Source organism: Mastigoproctus giganteus, chromosome 11 (assembly GCF_048544385.1).
Source record: "Mastigoproctus giganteus isolate SK-2022 chromosome 11, ASM4854438v1, whole genome shotgun sequence".
Lineage (NCBI taxonomy): Eukaryota > Metazoa > Arthropoda > Arachnida > Uropygi > Thelyphonidae > Mastigoproctus > Mastigoproctus giganteus.
Window position 1 is genome coordinate 33,578,719 of NC_143585.1, and position 15,751 is coordinate 33,594,469.

General features: G+C 37.3%; 1 protein-coding gene across 1 annotated transcript in view; it reads left to right on the forward strand.

The window, feature by feature from the left end:
• BNIP3 (BCL2 interacting protein 3) overlaps positions 1–15,751 on the forward strand; it is a 125,869-nt gene that overhangs the window by 42,157 nt on the left and 67,961 nt on the right. Inside the window, exon 3 of the mRNA XM_090384336.1 lies at positions 7,241–7,304. Within this exon, the coding sequence (XP_090240462.1) occupies positions 7,241–7,304 (64 nt within the window). The remainder of the gene's footprint in view (positions 1–7,240; positions 7,305–15,751) is intronic.

The window sequence follows — 15,751 nt, forward strand, 5'->3', positions numbered from 1 at the left end:
GTTCCAGGGAAAATAATGGAGTCTGATTAAAATAGTAATGCAGGACCATCTAGATAGAAATGCAGTTATACAACTTTCACAGCACTGATCTGTTGGCGCACTATGGTCATAGTTGCCGATGCGCCCAATAAATCCCGAAACAAACAAACAAACTGATCTGTTAAGGGACAATTTTTCTGACTATTCTGATTGGATATTATGACACAGTAATAAAGGAACTGGATACAAAAAGTAATTTTGACATCACGTACTTAGATTTCAGAAAAGCTTTTGATACTGTTCCACGTAAGAGTGCTGTACAAATTGGAGCAGTGTGGCATTAGGAACAAATTACTGTTATGGGTAAAGGGGTGATTGAGTGAAAAAAGATAGGGGTTATCAGTGGGCACCGCTCTTCTTGGACTAATGTTATTTGTGGTGTATATTGATGGGCCTATTGTTGTTTTCAATATTAATGATATTGTAGTGGCATAAAAGGCTTAATTAAGTTTTCAGATGATATTAAGGTTGGCAGGGTGATTAATGAGAGTATGATAACCAGGGTATGCCACTGCAATGAGATCTAAAAAAAATTAGACAGATGGGCTGAGAAATGGTACTTGAAGTTTAGCATTGACAAATGCGAGGTAATGCATATCGATAGGAGTAATCTCAGAATAACATAACTGCAGGACTGTACTCAAAGTAGTGGAGAATGAAAAAAGACCTAGTGATAATTGAGCAGTTAGACACCAAGTTCTCTGAGCAGTGCAGATGGGTTGCTAAGATAGTTTATGTAGTTTTCTCAGTGATATACAGGAATTTGACGGAAGGGATAAGGAAGTGATTATCCCATTGTATAATGGCAGTGGTTAGGCCAACTGGAGTAATGCATGTAGTTCTGGAAGCCTCATATTGAACTGTTGGAACGTGTGCAGAGAAGTGGAATGAGATTAGTGATGTGAATAAAAGGGTACTCTTACCAAGAAAGGCTTTAGTTCTGCTTCTACAGGGATGGGGTACACTTACATAGAAAGTGTGCAAGAATATTTGCTGATGCTATTGAGGCAGTGTTAGGATATTTGCTGATGCTATTGAGGTGGGTCGGAAAACTACTAGCTTGGGGGGGATACACAGACTAATAGCTTAACTAGAGTTGCCGGCAGGGGTGAAAGTGATTTTTGCACTGCTACTATTGGTACATGTAGCAGCCTATTGGTACATGTAGCTGCTACTATTGGTACATGTAGTGTTTCAGCAGGGGTGAAAGTGATTTTTGCACTGCTACTATTGGTACATGTAGCAGCCTGGAAAGCAAGGTGTCTGGGACTTCAGGCCCTGCTGTGGGTTTATATAAACTTTATATAGACTGGTGGCATGGAGAGCCTGTTGATTTATAGAACATTCTTGCCATTGCAGATTGTACAGGGCAATTGTAAGACTGCACTTGAAATACTATGTCAAAATATGGGGACCGTGCCTTAAAAAAATGACAAGCTTCATGAAAGGGTCTATAGATTGGTGATGGGCCTAGTGAGATTGCCAAAATGGTACCCATATAATATGGAAATACTTCAGATAGCTGGGCTATAGAGCTTTGTAACTAGGCACCTTCGAAAGAACCTGATTGAGGTCTCCAGTGTTCTTAGAAGGGATGGTAAAATGGATCAAGGTGAAATTTTCATGGTTATAAATAATACCAGAACTAGGGAGTTTTAAATTAAAGAGGAAGAGGCTGTGAGAGTGGGTTATAGGAAGTTTTTATTTTAGCCAATGACTTTTTAATTACTGAAATAATTGCCTCTGTGGGTGGTTGAGGCTGACAGCTTGGTGGAAAATCAGATGTAAACTGGTGCGACACTGTGGGAGGGGGATGTCACCTAGGTTTTTTTATTTTATTATTATTAATAATTTTTATTTATTTTTGGCTGGGACTTCCTTACACTATGTGGGTAATATTGTACTAATATTAAATCTTTTTAGTTATTAATTTGTTCATATTTTGACAGTTTAAAAAAGGTTCATAAAAAACTCATTGTTATTTTTCTATTTTAACCTTTTCTATTTTTGATACACTGCACAAGATTTCAGAACAATTCATACATAAGTAGACACCTTATTGATTTAATTATTTAATTTTAATCAGTTTTCTGGTTATCAAAAATTTATTAAACTAATTTATTAAAAAATAAATTAGATATACATTGTCTAGTCAAAACTTTATTGTTTGTTTCTTCATGGAGGCTGTGTCTCCCAAATAGACCCATTAAAACTTCTTCCCTGCCTAGTTTAGCATTGAAATCACCAAGAGTTCTAATAGCATAGTGTCTTTGAATTCTTTCACATACATCCTCTATCATTTCCTCTCTGTTGATTAACTCAACAGAGAGGAAATGATAAATGATCTCCTTCTCCTGTGCATACCTACAAAGATTTTTAGGCTCATAAAAGCAACCCTGGTTGGCTCTAAAGCAGTGGTGAGAATTGACAATGAGTTGACAACTCCCTTTGACATTTATGCTGGTGTTAGACAGGGTGATGCACTCTTTACTGTGTTATTTAAATTGGTTATAGAGCAGCTTTGGTTTTAAATTGGTTTTAGTCAGAAAATTAAAGTGACTGGACACATAGGCACAAAGACAGTGCAGGTCTGTGCATATGCTGATAATGTCGCTATTATCAGTAGAACTAAAGGAGCACTGGAGGAAACAGGGGCCAGGCTGGATAGTGAAGCACAGAGAGGACTTAGCATAAATGAAGCAGCAAAGACAAAATATATGGAAGTGTGGAAAACGGCAGATAACATGGAAAATTTAAGAACCAGCAGCTTCTCGTTTGAGCCCGTTCAAAATTTCACATATCTAGGCTTGCAGATAAACCAGTCCAGCTCTATTACTAATGAAATTAAGTCCCATGTCCTGAGTGGAAACAATGCTTCTATGCACGTGAAAAACTAATGAAGTCCAGCGTATTGAACAGACATTTAAAATTAAGAATATACAAACGTCTCATTAGACCAGTTGTAACATATGGTTGTGAAGCTTGGACATTAATGAGTAAAGATGAGCAGTTGTTGAGAGTGTTCGAGCGTAGAACTTTGCGAAAAGTCTTTGGGCCTGTACAAAACATTGATGGATCCTGGAGGATCAGAATGAACCATGAACTTGACAGTCTTCTTCAGGGTGCAGACATCATCAGATTTGTAAAGAGCCAGAGACTTGCCTGGTTGGGACATGTTATGAGAATGGATGACAACAGAACAACTAAGAAGATAATAAAATGGAAACCTAATGGTAGGAGGATGCGGAAAGGTTCAGAGAATGACCACCGCATATCCCGGAGCAATATGGCCTTAGTTGCTAATGCTCCTAAAAACCAAAAAACAAAAACAAACTAATGGTAGGAGGGCAAGATGAAGACTGTAGAAAAGATGGATGGATCATGCAAAAGAGGACTTAAAGATCATGAGGATAAGAAGTTGGAGAACTTTGACTTCTGGGAGGGCTTACTGGTGGAACATCGTCGAGAAGGCTGACTCACCCTAGGTTATAATGCCAAAAGAAGAAGAAGAAGAAGTCAAAACTTTATGAATACCAACCAAATAAATAAGTATGCCCTCCTCTTGCAACCAATACTGTTGCCACATGCTGAGGCATGGACTCTATAAGGTTCTAAACATTGCAGGAAATATTTTGGACCACGTCACTAGGATTATATTAGCTGTAGTAGAGGCATATGATGCAAGAAAGCAAGCTTATACAGCATCAGCCCAAAAAAAAAAAAAACCCTTCCCATTTCACCCATTTTTTTTTTTTGCTCTAAAAGTTTGTCCAGTTTTTCCTTGAATTTATTTAAGCTATCAATTTCCACAATGACATTGGAGGTTTGTTTCAGCAATCAACCACCCGCTGGCTAAAGGCAAATTTCTGCACAACTGTTATGCCCCCTCAGGTTAGTAATCGGAGCAAGAGGATGAATTCTAATCAGCATTGAGCTTCTCAAACAATTCAAGGCCTTATACACCTCAATCAGATCACCTTGCAGATAGCCTAGTCTGCAGATGCTGCAATTTGCAGAGCAACCTTCGTTCCCTCACTAATCTTGTTGCTCTTCTCAGTACTTGTTCCAGCAGCTCTGTATGCAGACCTGTATGCAGTCCGTAGCCGAGTGGTCAGGAGCGGGAGTGTAGTACCTTAAGTACGATCTACTCAAAGAGCGTGCACACGCTCTTTGAGTAGATCGGGGTTCAAGCCCCTGACTGCTAAATACGGCCGATCTGCCAGCCCGCACTGGACCAGCATGGCAGATTATGGTCCATTTCCCTCAGCATGAATTGTTGAGGAGGCTTCCATTCTGCAGTGGGTTGATAATGGCTGCAGTTAACTTTTATGCAGTACTCTTAGAACACCTTAACTACAGCACTCCATGCAGAGCCTACAAGATTTGCAGTTTCCGTAATACTGCCACCCTTCAACTACTATTGGACAATCATTCCTTGTTTGAAGCATCATATCATGTTCCTTGCTCATGACAAATACTTTGTATGGATTGGAAGCCATGAACCTGCAGTATTACATTTACTGGTTTTCACCATCACATGTGCCACCATGTGGGGAGGAATGGCTGATTGCTAAAAAATGGGGGTAGTCAAAATGTTTTGACTTGACATTGTAACTTATCGAACACCTGTGGTTTTGAATAAAATAATCCATTTATTTATTCAAATTAATGTTTTGCTGGCATCTTTGGCTCTAATAACTGTTTAAATGTATTATGGAAGACTATTTTCTAGTAGAAAGTGTTATTGCATACCACTCCTTTAAAGCATTGTGCGAGTTCAGCAATGTGTTAGATGTTTGGTAGAAGCAGCACTACATCATGTTTTGTTCAGAAGTAGCATCTTTGGGCCAAAGATGCTGACTTTTGAACTTTCTTGAACACTTTCTTCAACAATAAGCATTCATGAATGATTGCATCTGCACTTCTTACATTTTCAATGTAATATTATTCACATCGATAGCATACAGGTCTGCAAATCTCATTTTAGATATTATGATGTGGTTACATCATAATATCCTAAAAGGAACTGGATGCAAAAAATAATTTTGATATCATATATTTGGATTTCAGGAAAGCTTTTGACACTGTTGCGCATGGAAGACTATTGTACAGATTGGAGCAGAATTGTATTAAGGGTAAGTTGCTACAATGGATAAAAGGATGGTTAAGTTGGAGAAGACAGAGGGTGGTAATCAATGGGTGCTGTTCTTCATGGACTAATGTTATTAGTGGAGTCCCACAGGGTTCGGTGTTGGGTCCACTGCTGTTTTGTATATTTATCAATGATATTGATGAAGGTACATCAGGTTTAATGTCGAAGTTTGCAGATGATACAAAGGTTGGCAGGGTTGTTAATGACAGTAATGGCAGTGTGCTACTGCAACAGGATCTAGATAATTTGGGCAGATGGGCTAAGAAGTGGCAACTGAAGTTTAACCTTGACAAATGCAAAGTACTGCATATGGGTAGAAGTAACCCCAGAGAAACGTACCAACTGTGTGATACTACACTTAAGGTGGTAGAAAATGAAAAAGACCTGGGAGTAATTGTGCAGTCAGATATGAAGTTTTCTGAGCAATGCAGACAGACTGCCAGGGCAGGTCATGGGGTTTTGTCAATGATATATAGGAATTTTGCTAGCAGGGAAAAGGAGGTGATTATCCCTCTGTATAAGGCAATGGTCAGGCCACATCTTGAGTACTGCGTACAGGTCTGGAGGCCTCATTTTAGGAAGGATGTAGATTTACTTGAGCGTGTACAGAGAAGGGCAACAAGATTGGTGAGGAGAATGAAGGGATCCTCTTACCAAGAGAGGCTTAAGTTCTGCAAATTGCAGTGGCTGGAGACTAGGCACCTGTGTGGTGATCTGATTGAGGTATTATAAGGCCTTGAAGCTGAATTCTGATGGGATCCTTCCACTTGTTCAGATTATGAACCTAAGGGGGCATAAATTCAAATTAAGAAAGGACAGATGTAGAATAGATGTGCAGAAATTTGCCTTTAGCCAGTGGTGGTTAATTGCTGGAACCAACTTCCATCTGTCATTGTGGAAGTTGATAGGTTGAATAAATTTAAGGAGGAACTGGACAGGCATTTGGAGGGAATGGTGTGTTTTTTTTTGTTTTTTTTTTGGCTGATGCTGCATAAGCTCATACTCTTGCTTTCTTGCATCACATGCCACTACTACATTAAATGAGCTGATTTTCCAAAATTAGCCCTTTGGTGCAGTGGATGTTAAATGTTCTGTTTTATATTCTTGCACAACCACTGGGTCAGAGGAGTTTACAGTTAATCATTTTGACAATGAATGCAATCATTTTAACCATATCTAGCAGCCATGTAGGCTTGAACCATGGTTCATCAAACACATGTACTGCTACTGCACTAGCTTGATCACTTGGCTGCATGTTGACATGTCATAGGTTAGCAATGCATTCATTAAAGCATTCATGTTGTTGCTGAATTAGTCAGTCACAGGCGAGGGTAGCATGTTTTTTCTCCCAGAAACTCAGGTTTTTTTGTCCAGCAAAACAGAAAATTGACCTCAGGACACATGCAATTTATAGACAATATATACAGAGTAACATGGCCTTAGTCGCCTATGCTCCTAAAAAAAAGATATGATTACTGAAGACGTTCAAGAATTACTGGTAGAAAAAGAGGCTGGCAAGGTGGATTTGGTGGAAATGGCATCGGAGGTAAAACCAAATCAATTCAGAGGATGAGAGTGCAGATGAAAATTTTAAACTTCCAAATTTTACACTAAAAAGCATACAGGAAGGCATAACGTTAGCCGAGCAATTAGAATCTTAATTTTTGAATGCAGATTCTTGAATGAAAGGAGCCCAAAATTCAAAAGGGAGCTTCATAAATACTTAGTTCTATACTATGAAATTCACAGATTTATCAAGCAAAAGCAAACAGATGCAGATTACTGATTATTTAAAAAGAGTAAGAAGATACACAATCTATAATGGTGTATTTTTGTTAGTTTTGTTAACGAAATAGCGTATTTTTGTTAGCTTTTGGAACATAACCCCCCCTTTTTATACTTTTTCTTAGTCCCATATAACACGGTTTCGCACAACACAACATTTTATAGGAACCTAACTACTGTGTTATATGAGGGCCTACCCCTCATATAACACGGTAATATTTTTTAAGTCAGATTATTTATTTAATTTAATTTTTTTTTTTAAAGTCCAAAGTGCCCTCAGAGCCCTCCTGGTGAACTCTTTTATCCTATTGGTATCATATCTACAAAGGTAGGCAACTTAAATTATTCTTCTTATTGAAATAATTTCAGTAAGGCATCATTTCAACATTATTCTTTTGAAATAAGTCTAAGGAAAAAAATTTTTCAGTATATGCATCTATAAGAAAATTCATTTCGTTAAATTATACAGTATAAACTTGATTATCTATTGTAATGAATGTAATGATTAGTATTTGCAATTTGTTTTCCATTGAACACCATCAAAATATATATGTAGATTCCACACCTTGTGCATTGAATTTACTTCTGGGGATAAAAATACCTATTTTATAATAAGGGCTTATCAGGATGTAAATTTAAAGGGTGTTGTTCAATGGAAAACAAATTGTTTTCCATTGAACAACACCTATATAAAGAAGACTTTACTGAAGACTTGAAAATATTGAAGGAAAGCTATGGAAAACAAGTTAAATTCTTTGAATTAAGCTGTTAGAAAAATATGAGAAACAGCTGGTGGAAAAAGTTGCACATGGAATTTGTTTTTTAATGAATATATAGTAATTGTGTAGCTTTTTATTCTCAAACTTCAATTTTTATTGTAATCCTGATTTATTATAATATAAATTTTGGATAATTTATTTTGCATTAAATCTTGGACATAACTTGTTTTGAATAATTAAATATTTGGTTATTTGTTTTGCATGAGAGAGGAATGAAGTCCTATTGAATATTTTTATTACAAAATAAAAATGTTCAATAGGCATTTTTTTTTAATAAAATAATTTTATTTAATAATAATAGAATAAAACAACTAATTTCATAGTTACAGATATCTAAACTTGACAATCTGGTTGACTATCTGCACAGTTGCAGTCATTGTTGAGGTCTGTTATTGCCTAAACAAACTGTACTGATGACAGCAGCTCATTGTAAAATCATATTGTTGGTTCTCCTTGAAATTCAAACCAAACTAGCTGTTCCCATTGCGAAAATTTCACAATCGGTAGCAGAGTTTTTCTCTAGCTGACAAAGAAATGTAGTCAGTGTTTTGTTGTGAGCAGGTAAGCCAGTATGTGTCGAATCCTTTCTTATTTCTGTAAAATAAAACTATTCGGAATTTTTATATTTTCCTATGTTTCTGTAGGAAGAAATATCTTCAATTTGAGACCAAATCAGTTAAGCCTATCATACACAATGGCTACAGCTAGTGGTACTCATTGCGAAAATTTCGCAATTGGTAGCCAGAGTTTTTCTCTAGCTGTCCTAAAGAAATGTAGTATCAATATATACATGTAAATGTATTCAGGATCGGTCTTTCAAAACGATCCTGAATACATTTGCAGAAACATGAAAAGGCGTGTTTCTCCTTTGCCGCAAGGTATGTTCGACACGATTAGTCAGAGTAGCATTTTGACTGTGACATACTTCTAAATCCTTAAATTGCTTACGTTAAATAACCTCAAAACAAAAAACAAATGAACTCTAAGTTGATTACGATAAAATGATGAGTTCTGAACATATTAAACGTAACGAATGGCAATGGGTGTATGAGCTTGCATGTGCAACGTGGGGACATATAGCCAGCTGTGATGTAATCCTAACGATTAGTTCTTTCTTTTAAAGCCGTGAGCACAAGTAGACAGTTTTACGGTTGGCAGTACAGTTTTATTATTATTTTTTTTTATTTTATTTATTTATTTATTTTTTTTCGGAACAAAGGACATGATTGTGCGAACGTGCAAATTGTTAATCAGAAAAAAAATACCTTATCAACTCAGCCAACTGTTTAACAGTTAACATCTTTCTGTGGCTCCATCTATGAAGTGAATGTTGAACTATTCTCGTTCATAGTACAAACTGGCCTGTTTGTACTACGAACAGTTCGTAGTACAAACATCCCCCTCTGCAAAAGAATAGGCTTTTCTATGTAAATATATTCGTTTATTACAAAATTTGATTAATATGTATTACAAAGACTTTTTCACCCCATAAGAAATAAATATTGTCATTTTGTATGTTTAATACAAATCTTGGCAGAACGATTGGATTATTGCTTCTGGCCATCTGGCTCCCTACTTCCTGAAGGATGGCACTGACTTGTTAGAAATTAGTTTTGTGTAAACAAAAGTAGTGTATGGTATCTACAACATCAAGTGCACTCTGAAAAACATCTTTCTGAAGGATGAGTTGTTAAATTAACAAGAGAATAAGTTTTTCTAAGTTGTTTACGTGCACTCCCTTGCTCTCCACGGGAATAAGGTCAGTTGAAATTGTTACCCCAGTTCAAAGAGTCTTTTGCTATCATATACAGCAGTCTATTTTTTGTGCCATTTTATCTGAGCTGACGTCTTTTTCGGAACTTGTCTTTAAATTAATTTAAAATTTGTTTATATTAAATCTTATCTAGCAGTGTTATGGTGACAAAACATAATGGACAGAATTAAGCCTGGAAATTAAACTAAAAATTATACAATAGGCTAATAGGATGGAAAGAAGCAAAATGGACATTTCAGAGGAATACAACATCCCTTTACCTACTTTATCTACAATACTGAAAAAAAAAAGACTTTAAGTGTGTGACACTGGAGCAGCGATGAAAAACAGGAAACGAATTTGTGGTGCAAAACACGAGGAGCTTGAAACAAAACTTTTTGAGTGGTACCAACAAATGCGTGCATCTAATTTGCCAATATCAGGTCCGATTTTGCAAGAAAAGGCAAATTATCTAGCTCAGCAACATGGGATTAGTGACTTCAAATGCAGCAGTGGCTGGCTCCAAAGATTTAAAAACAGGAATAACTTGGTTTCGCGAAAAGTTTGTGCTGAGTCTGGATTAGTCGACAAAGAAAAGGCTACAGACTGGTTGTGTTCTGTACAGTCCATCCTTGAAAAATAGGCAAAGGATATTTTTAATCTCGATGAGACAGGTTTATTTTATAATTTGCTGCCAAACAAAACATTTGCTGTTTGAGGAGAGTCTTGTTATATTGGAAAATTAAGTAAACAAAGACTCACTGTTCTGTTTTGCTGCAATTCAGATGGCAGTACATCCATTTGTGATTGGTAAGTTTTCTAAGATATTTTAAAGCCAAGATGTTTTAAAGCAGTTAACCAACCTCCCTGTGATTATGAGGTCAATAGAAGTGCTTGGCTTACGGTCAAAATTTTTCAGTCTTGGTTATCAAAATTGGACAGAAGAATGGCTTCAGAAAAAAGGAACATTTTGATGATTCTAGACCGTTGTACAGCACATTCTGCCGAGTTACTTAAGTTGACAAATATACGGCTGTTGTTTTTACCCCCCATCCCAATACCACTAGTTTAATGCAACCACTGGATCAAGGCATTATTTATAACCTCAAGAGAGCATATTGAGCCCACCTGATAAGGTACTTGTTAATGGTTCGCAACATAGAAGGGAACAATTTGCAGCCAAATTGGATGCCATCCATAATCTTGTTATTGCTTGGGAAAATATTACATCAAGTGTAATAATCAACTGCTTCAGAAAGAGTGGCTTTGGAGAGAACATCATCGAAAAATAGGGTCCAGCAGACAAATGTGATAGCAACAGTGAGGAATGGAGCAATTTGAAGGAGCATTTGAATTTTGTTGGCGAATGTGGAGAGTTTGTGAAGGTGGATAATGAAGTTGCTACCACTGCAACACCAGAAGAGCTGCTGGGTACCAAACAAAACAATGCTGTTTTTGTTACCAGCAACAGCGAAAGTGAAGATGCTCGCACACTGCCATCTAAAAAAGATGCCCAAAATGCATTGAACATAATAGAGAATGTCTTGACCTGCAGTAACATTGATAAAGAAACAACTATTGCATTTGATAACGTCTGTGCTGTAGTTAAAAATGCATATAGGACAAAAACTGTGCAAACAGCATTGGATTCTTTCTTTAAATTAGATTAATTTATTAAAAAGTTAATGGTTTGTATGTCTCCTTTTATAATTATTGTAATTATTTTTACTGTAATATTAAAATGTTGTATATATCCAAATGTATACTGTACAAAATATATACTTTTCATATGTACAAAATATATACTTTTCATTTCCGTTAATATTGCTTTTCTCTTAGTTTATCATACAAATAAAATAAAATCTTTAAAAAATATGTTATTCCTATTACTGTATTGTTAGACAAGGCTTTTGTGTTTATTTTATTTTATTAATTTATTTTTGATATTATTATTATTTATTATTATTCTTAGATATACAGTATGTACCAAAAAAAAATAAATAATAAATAATGATAAAATTTTGACACTTTTGGGGGACCTTGCTACTTCAAACCTCATTATTACAAAATGGGAGAATTTAGGTCCCTTGAATTAACGAGATTAGGTCCCTTTGTATTAACGAGATTCCACTGTATTCTGAATTAAGTTAAGATTCCACTGTATTCAGAACTTTGTGAACACCTAGGAAGAAATATCTTCCTAGGAAGATTCCACTGTATTTGGAATTTTTAAGTTAAGATTCCACTGTATTCAGAACTTTGTGAACACTTAGGAAGAAATATCTTCAATTTGAGACCACTTCCAGCCCAATTGGTTAAGCCTCATTTACACTGACGGAGTAAAGAAAACAGCTTCTGTATTAAATATGTAGATACTTTCAACAACAGCTTGTTTATATCTTTCATTTTTAAATCTTAAATGAATCATGAGGTTGAATTACCCCCAGGGGCTCACATCTGGTGAATATGGGCTTGGCACACCCAGGGTCCTGAGCTGGATATCATCATTCTTCTCTTTCTTGGTGATTCCTTTCTGCTTCTCTCTCTCTCTCTCTCTCTCTCTCTCTCTCTCTCTCTCTCTCTCTCTCTCTCTCTCTCAGGGTAACATGGGAATTTTTTTTGGCTGGTGCAGCATAAGCCTCAAGCTTCCTTGCACCATATGGCTAATAATGATAATAAAAAGAAGTGGTTGGTGACTCTTGATTGTTCTGTTTTGCACTTCATTTTAATAGCGAATTTGGTGTGCCAGAATTGCTTAAATAATTCTGCTTACTTGCTATTTTAATTTTTCTTTCTGTAGTACTATTCATAGGATCACTGTATTGAGCTTACTTTCTTTTTTCTCAGTCTGTTTCTTTTTCTCTTGTACTTTCTTGTATATGTGTTAACTTCACTCATAAAACAAACATTTCACTATAAAATTCTATTGTGTAGTGTGAATCCATCATTGTTGACTTACCAAATAATGTTCATACTGTTACAGAAACTGTAATTATTAATATCAATGGTTGTTTATATTCTGTAATTGTGAGGAGGTACATAACTGTCATCAACTGGTGCAATACTGGTGTCCTCAAAAGATTTAAATTGGGGCCCCATCAAGCTCCCAGCTGCCCACATCAATGTCACTGGATCATCGGGCAACACAGCGACAGCCCCCAAGGCAGAATGTGCTAGTCCCACACAAGTAAATACATGGCTGTGTTAGGGAGACTAGTTGTTGTCGGTGACACTATTGTCAGGGAAATTTATTGTGCAAAAAGGATAAGTGGAATAGGACCAAGGTATGTCTGCCAGGGGCAAAAGTTGATGACATTGTAGAGCAGATAACATATTTTAAGGGAACAAAAGATGATATTGTTGTAGATGTTGGTACTAGTGACATTAAGTGTAGGAGATTTGCGGACTTACGTAACAAGGATAGGTCAATGTAGAAAAGTTAGGGTTAAATTTGAAAGTATCTGCAATTCTGCCCAGACGCAATAGGAGGGAGTATGTGATGAGAGTCTTGTCAATCAATTTGGCCCTGGAGAGATTGTGCAAGATCCATGGGGTAGAATTTTTCGTAGTATGGTCTGTGCTTGTTAACAGGAGACACTGCTTCTACAGGGATGGGACACCCTTAAATAGAAAGGGTGCAACAATATTTGCTGATGCTATCAAGGTTGGTTGGGAAAACTGCTAGCTTGGGGATACACAAACTAGTAGGTTCAAAATGGCTGCAGGTAGAAGTGAAAGTGATTTCTTGCACTGCTTTTTTTTGGAACAGCAACCTGGAAAGCAAGTTGCTGGGGGTTTCAAGGACTGCTGTGAATCATCATGAAACAAGTAAATACATGACTGTGTTAGGGTAACTAAAAGTAAGAACAGGTTCATGTATACTTGCATGTACACTAATGCTAGGAGCATAGTAAATAATTTTGATGAATTTGAAGTGCTGGTCAAGACATCAAATGTGGACATTGTTGGGATATCAGAGATGTGGTGCCACTCAGATATAAGGGATGCAGAATTTGAATATATGCAGGAGTACAATGTGTACAGAAAGAATATAGTGTTTATTGTCAAGTGGCACCGGGGTCTTCCCTAAAACTGCACAGTATTCTTTGTGTTACAGTACAAACTCTGTAAATGCCACAGGTAGTGTAAGTTTTGGTATTGGTCTACCTGCATTAGATCTCAGACAGACCACAGCAACAAAATATGTCAGGACCATTACTCCCTGCTACTTTATGCAACTGAAATCTGGGCATCAGCAGCACCTATGATCAGAAAACCTATTTGGGCAGTGGAATATTGGCTCCTCAAATGGGGAGCATAGGTTACCACCCCATGTTCATACGACTGAGATGGCTCATGCCCTGGGAATTCCCAGGATCTGGGCCATTTCAGTCTCATTGATGAAAAAAAGACTGGGTAATCACAGTAAAAATGTTGACAGGTCTGATCACGTCTTCTTCATTCTGGGATCTCTGTGGTTGGAGGATTCCACCTGCCCAGCTCAGAACCACCCCAACTATTTGTCCTCTTCATTCATGCCTCCACCTATCAGATTGTTTCTTATCATACCAAATGCTCAGACGAATCCAGGACATTGATGTCAATCTTCAGAAATTTGCTGTAAACTGATGATATAGACGTGGGATACTTTTAGCATTAGTAGAGGCATGCGATGCAAGAAAGCAAGCTTATACAGCATCGGCTAAAAAAAAAACCCTTCCCGTTTCACCCATCCATTCATTCCAAATGCTTGTCTCGTTCTGTCTTGAATTTATTTAAGCTATCAACTTGCACGACAGATGGAAGTTTGTTCCAGCAATCAACTACCCGCTGGCTAAAGGCAAATTTCCGCACATCTATATATCCATTTATGTCTCCTTCAGGTTTGTAATCTGAGCAAGAGGAAGAATCCTATCAGCATTGATTCTGCTCAATCCATTCAAGGTCTTATACACCTCAATCAGATCCCTCACAGGTGCCTAGTCTGCAGAAACTGCAATTTGCAGAACTTAAGCCTTTCTTCATAAGAGCAACAGGTGCAATATGACCAAAGTTGCTTTTGTGCCAAAAAAAAATCCAACAATAACCAACCATAAGAGCACCCATTTGTTCCCTTCAGCAGTCTTGTTGCCCTTCTCTGTACTCATTGTGCAACTCTACATCCTTCCTAAAATGAGGCTTCGAGACCTGTACGCAGTACACAAAGTGTGGCTTTACCATTGCCTTATACAACGGAATAATCACCTCCTTATCCTTGCTCTCAAGGGAAAAAACAGATGGAAGTTTGTTCCAGCAATCAACTACCCGCTGGCTAAAGGCAAATTTCCGCACATCTATATATCCATTTATGTCTCCTTCAGGTTTGTAATCTGAGCAAGAGGAAGAATCCTATCAGCATTGATTCTGCTCAATCCATTCAAGGTCTTATACACCTCAATCAGATCCCTCACAGGTGCCTAGTCTGCAGAAATTGCAATTTGCAGAACTTAAGCCTTTCTTCATAAGAGCAACAGGTGCAATATGACCAAAGTTGCTTTTGTGCCAAAAAAAAATCCAACAATAACCAACCATAAGAGCACCCATTTGTTCCCTTCAGCAGTCTTGTTGCCCTTCTCTGTACTCATTGTGCAACTCTACATCCTTCCTAAAATGAGGCTTCGAGACCTGTACGCAGTACACAAAGTGTGGCTTTACCATTGCCTTATACAACGGAATAATCACCTCCTTATCCTTGCTCTCAAATACTTGGCCCCCCACACACCCCATAGTGTGATAGTGTGAACTGTCAGCTGCATCTGCCAATCACCAAACCCCTTAACAAAATCAGGGAATGGCAACCCCAGGAGATGTGGCACCACCATCTCTTGACAAAACATTACAACCCATCGCAACTGTCTAGATGGAAGTGAAACTGCTCCGGTTGCTCCCAGTAAGGAATATTCTTCGTTGGTCCAGATATTGTGCAAAAGGAAAAGCCTTCTTTCTTCACATCCAAAGACAGCATACCCTTCATCACAACTTGGAGATCCTTGTGAATTAACTAATGAGAATAACAGAAAATGAGCCTGGCACTGCTCTTGCTGCTCTCTTCCATGAACTGCGAGGACAATAGTCACTACCGTAAATCACACATGTATCAGTTGTCACTTGGTTTATTTAAGTTTAATGTTCTAAATCTCATGGTACGGCATCTTTTGTAATTTGTTTAATGCCAGTTCTCGTCACCTTAATGTCTTATGTAAA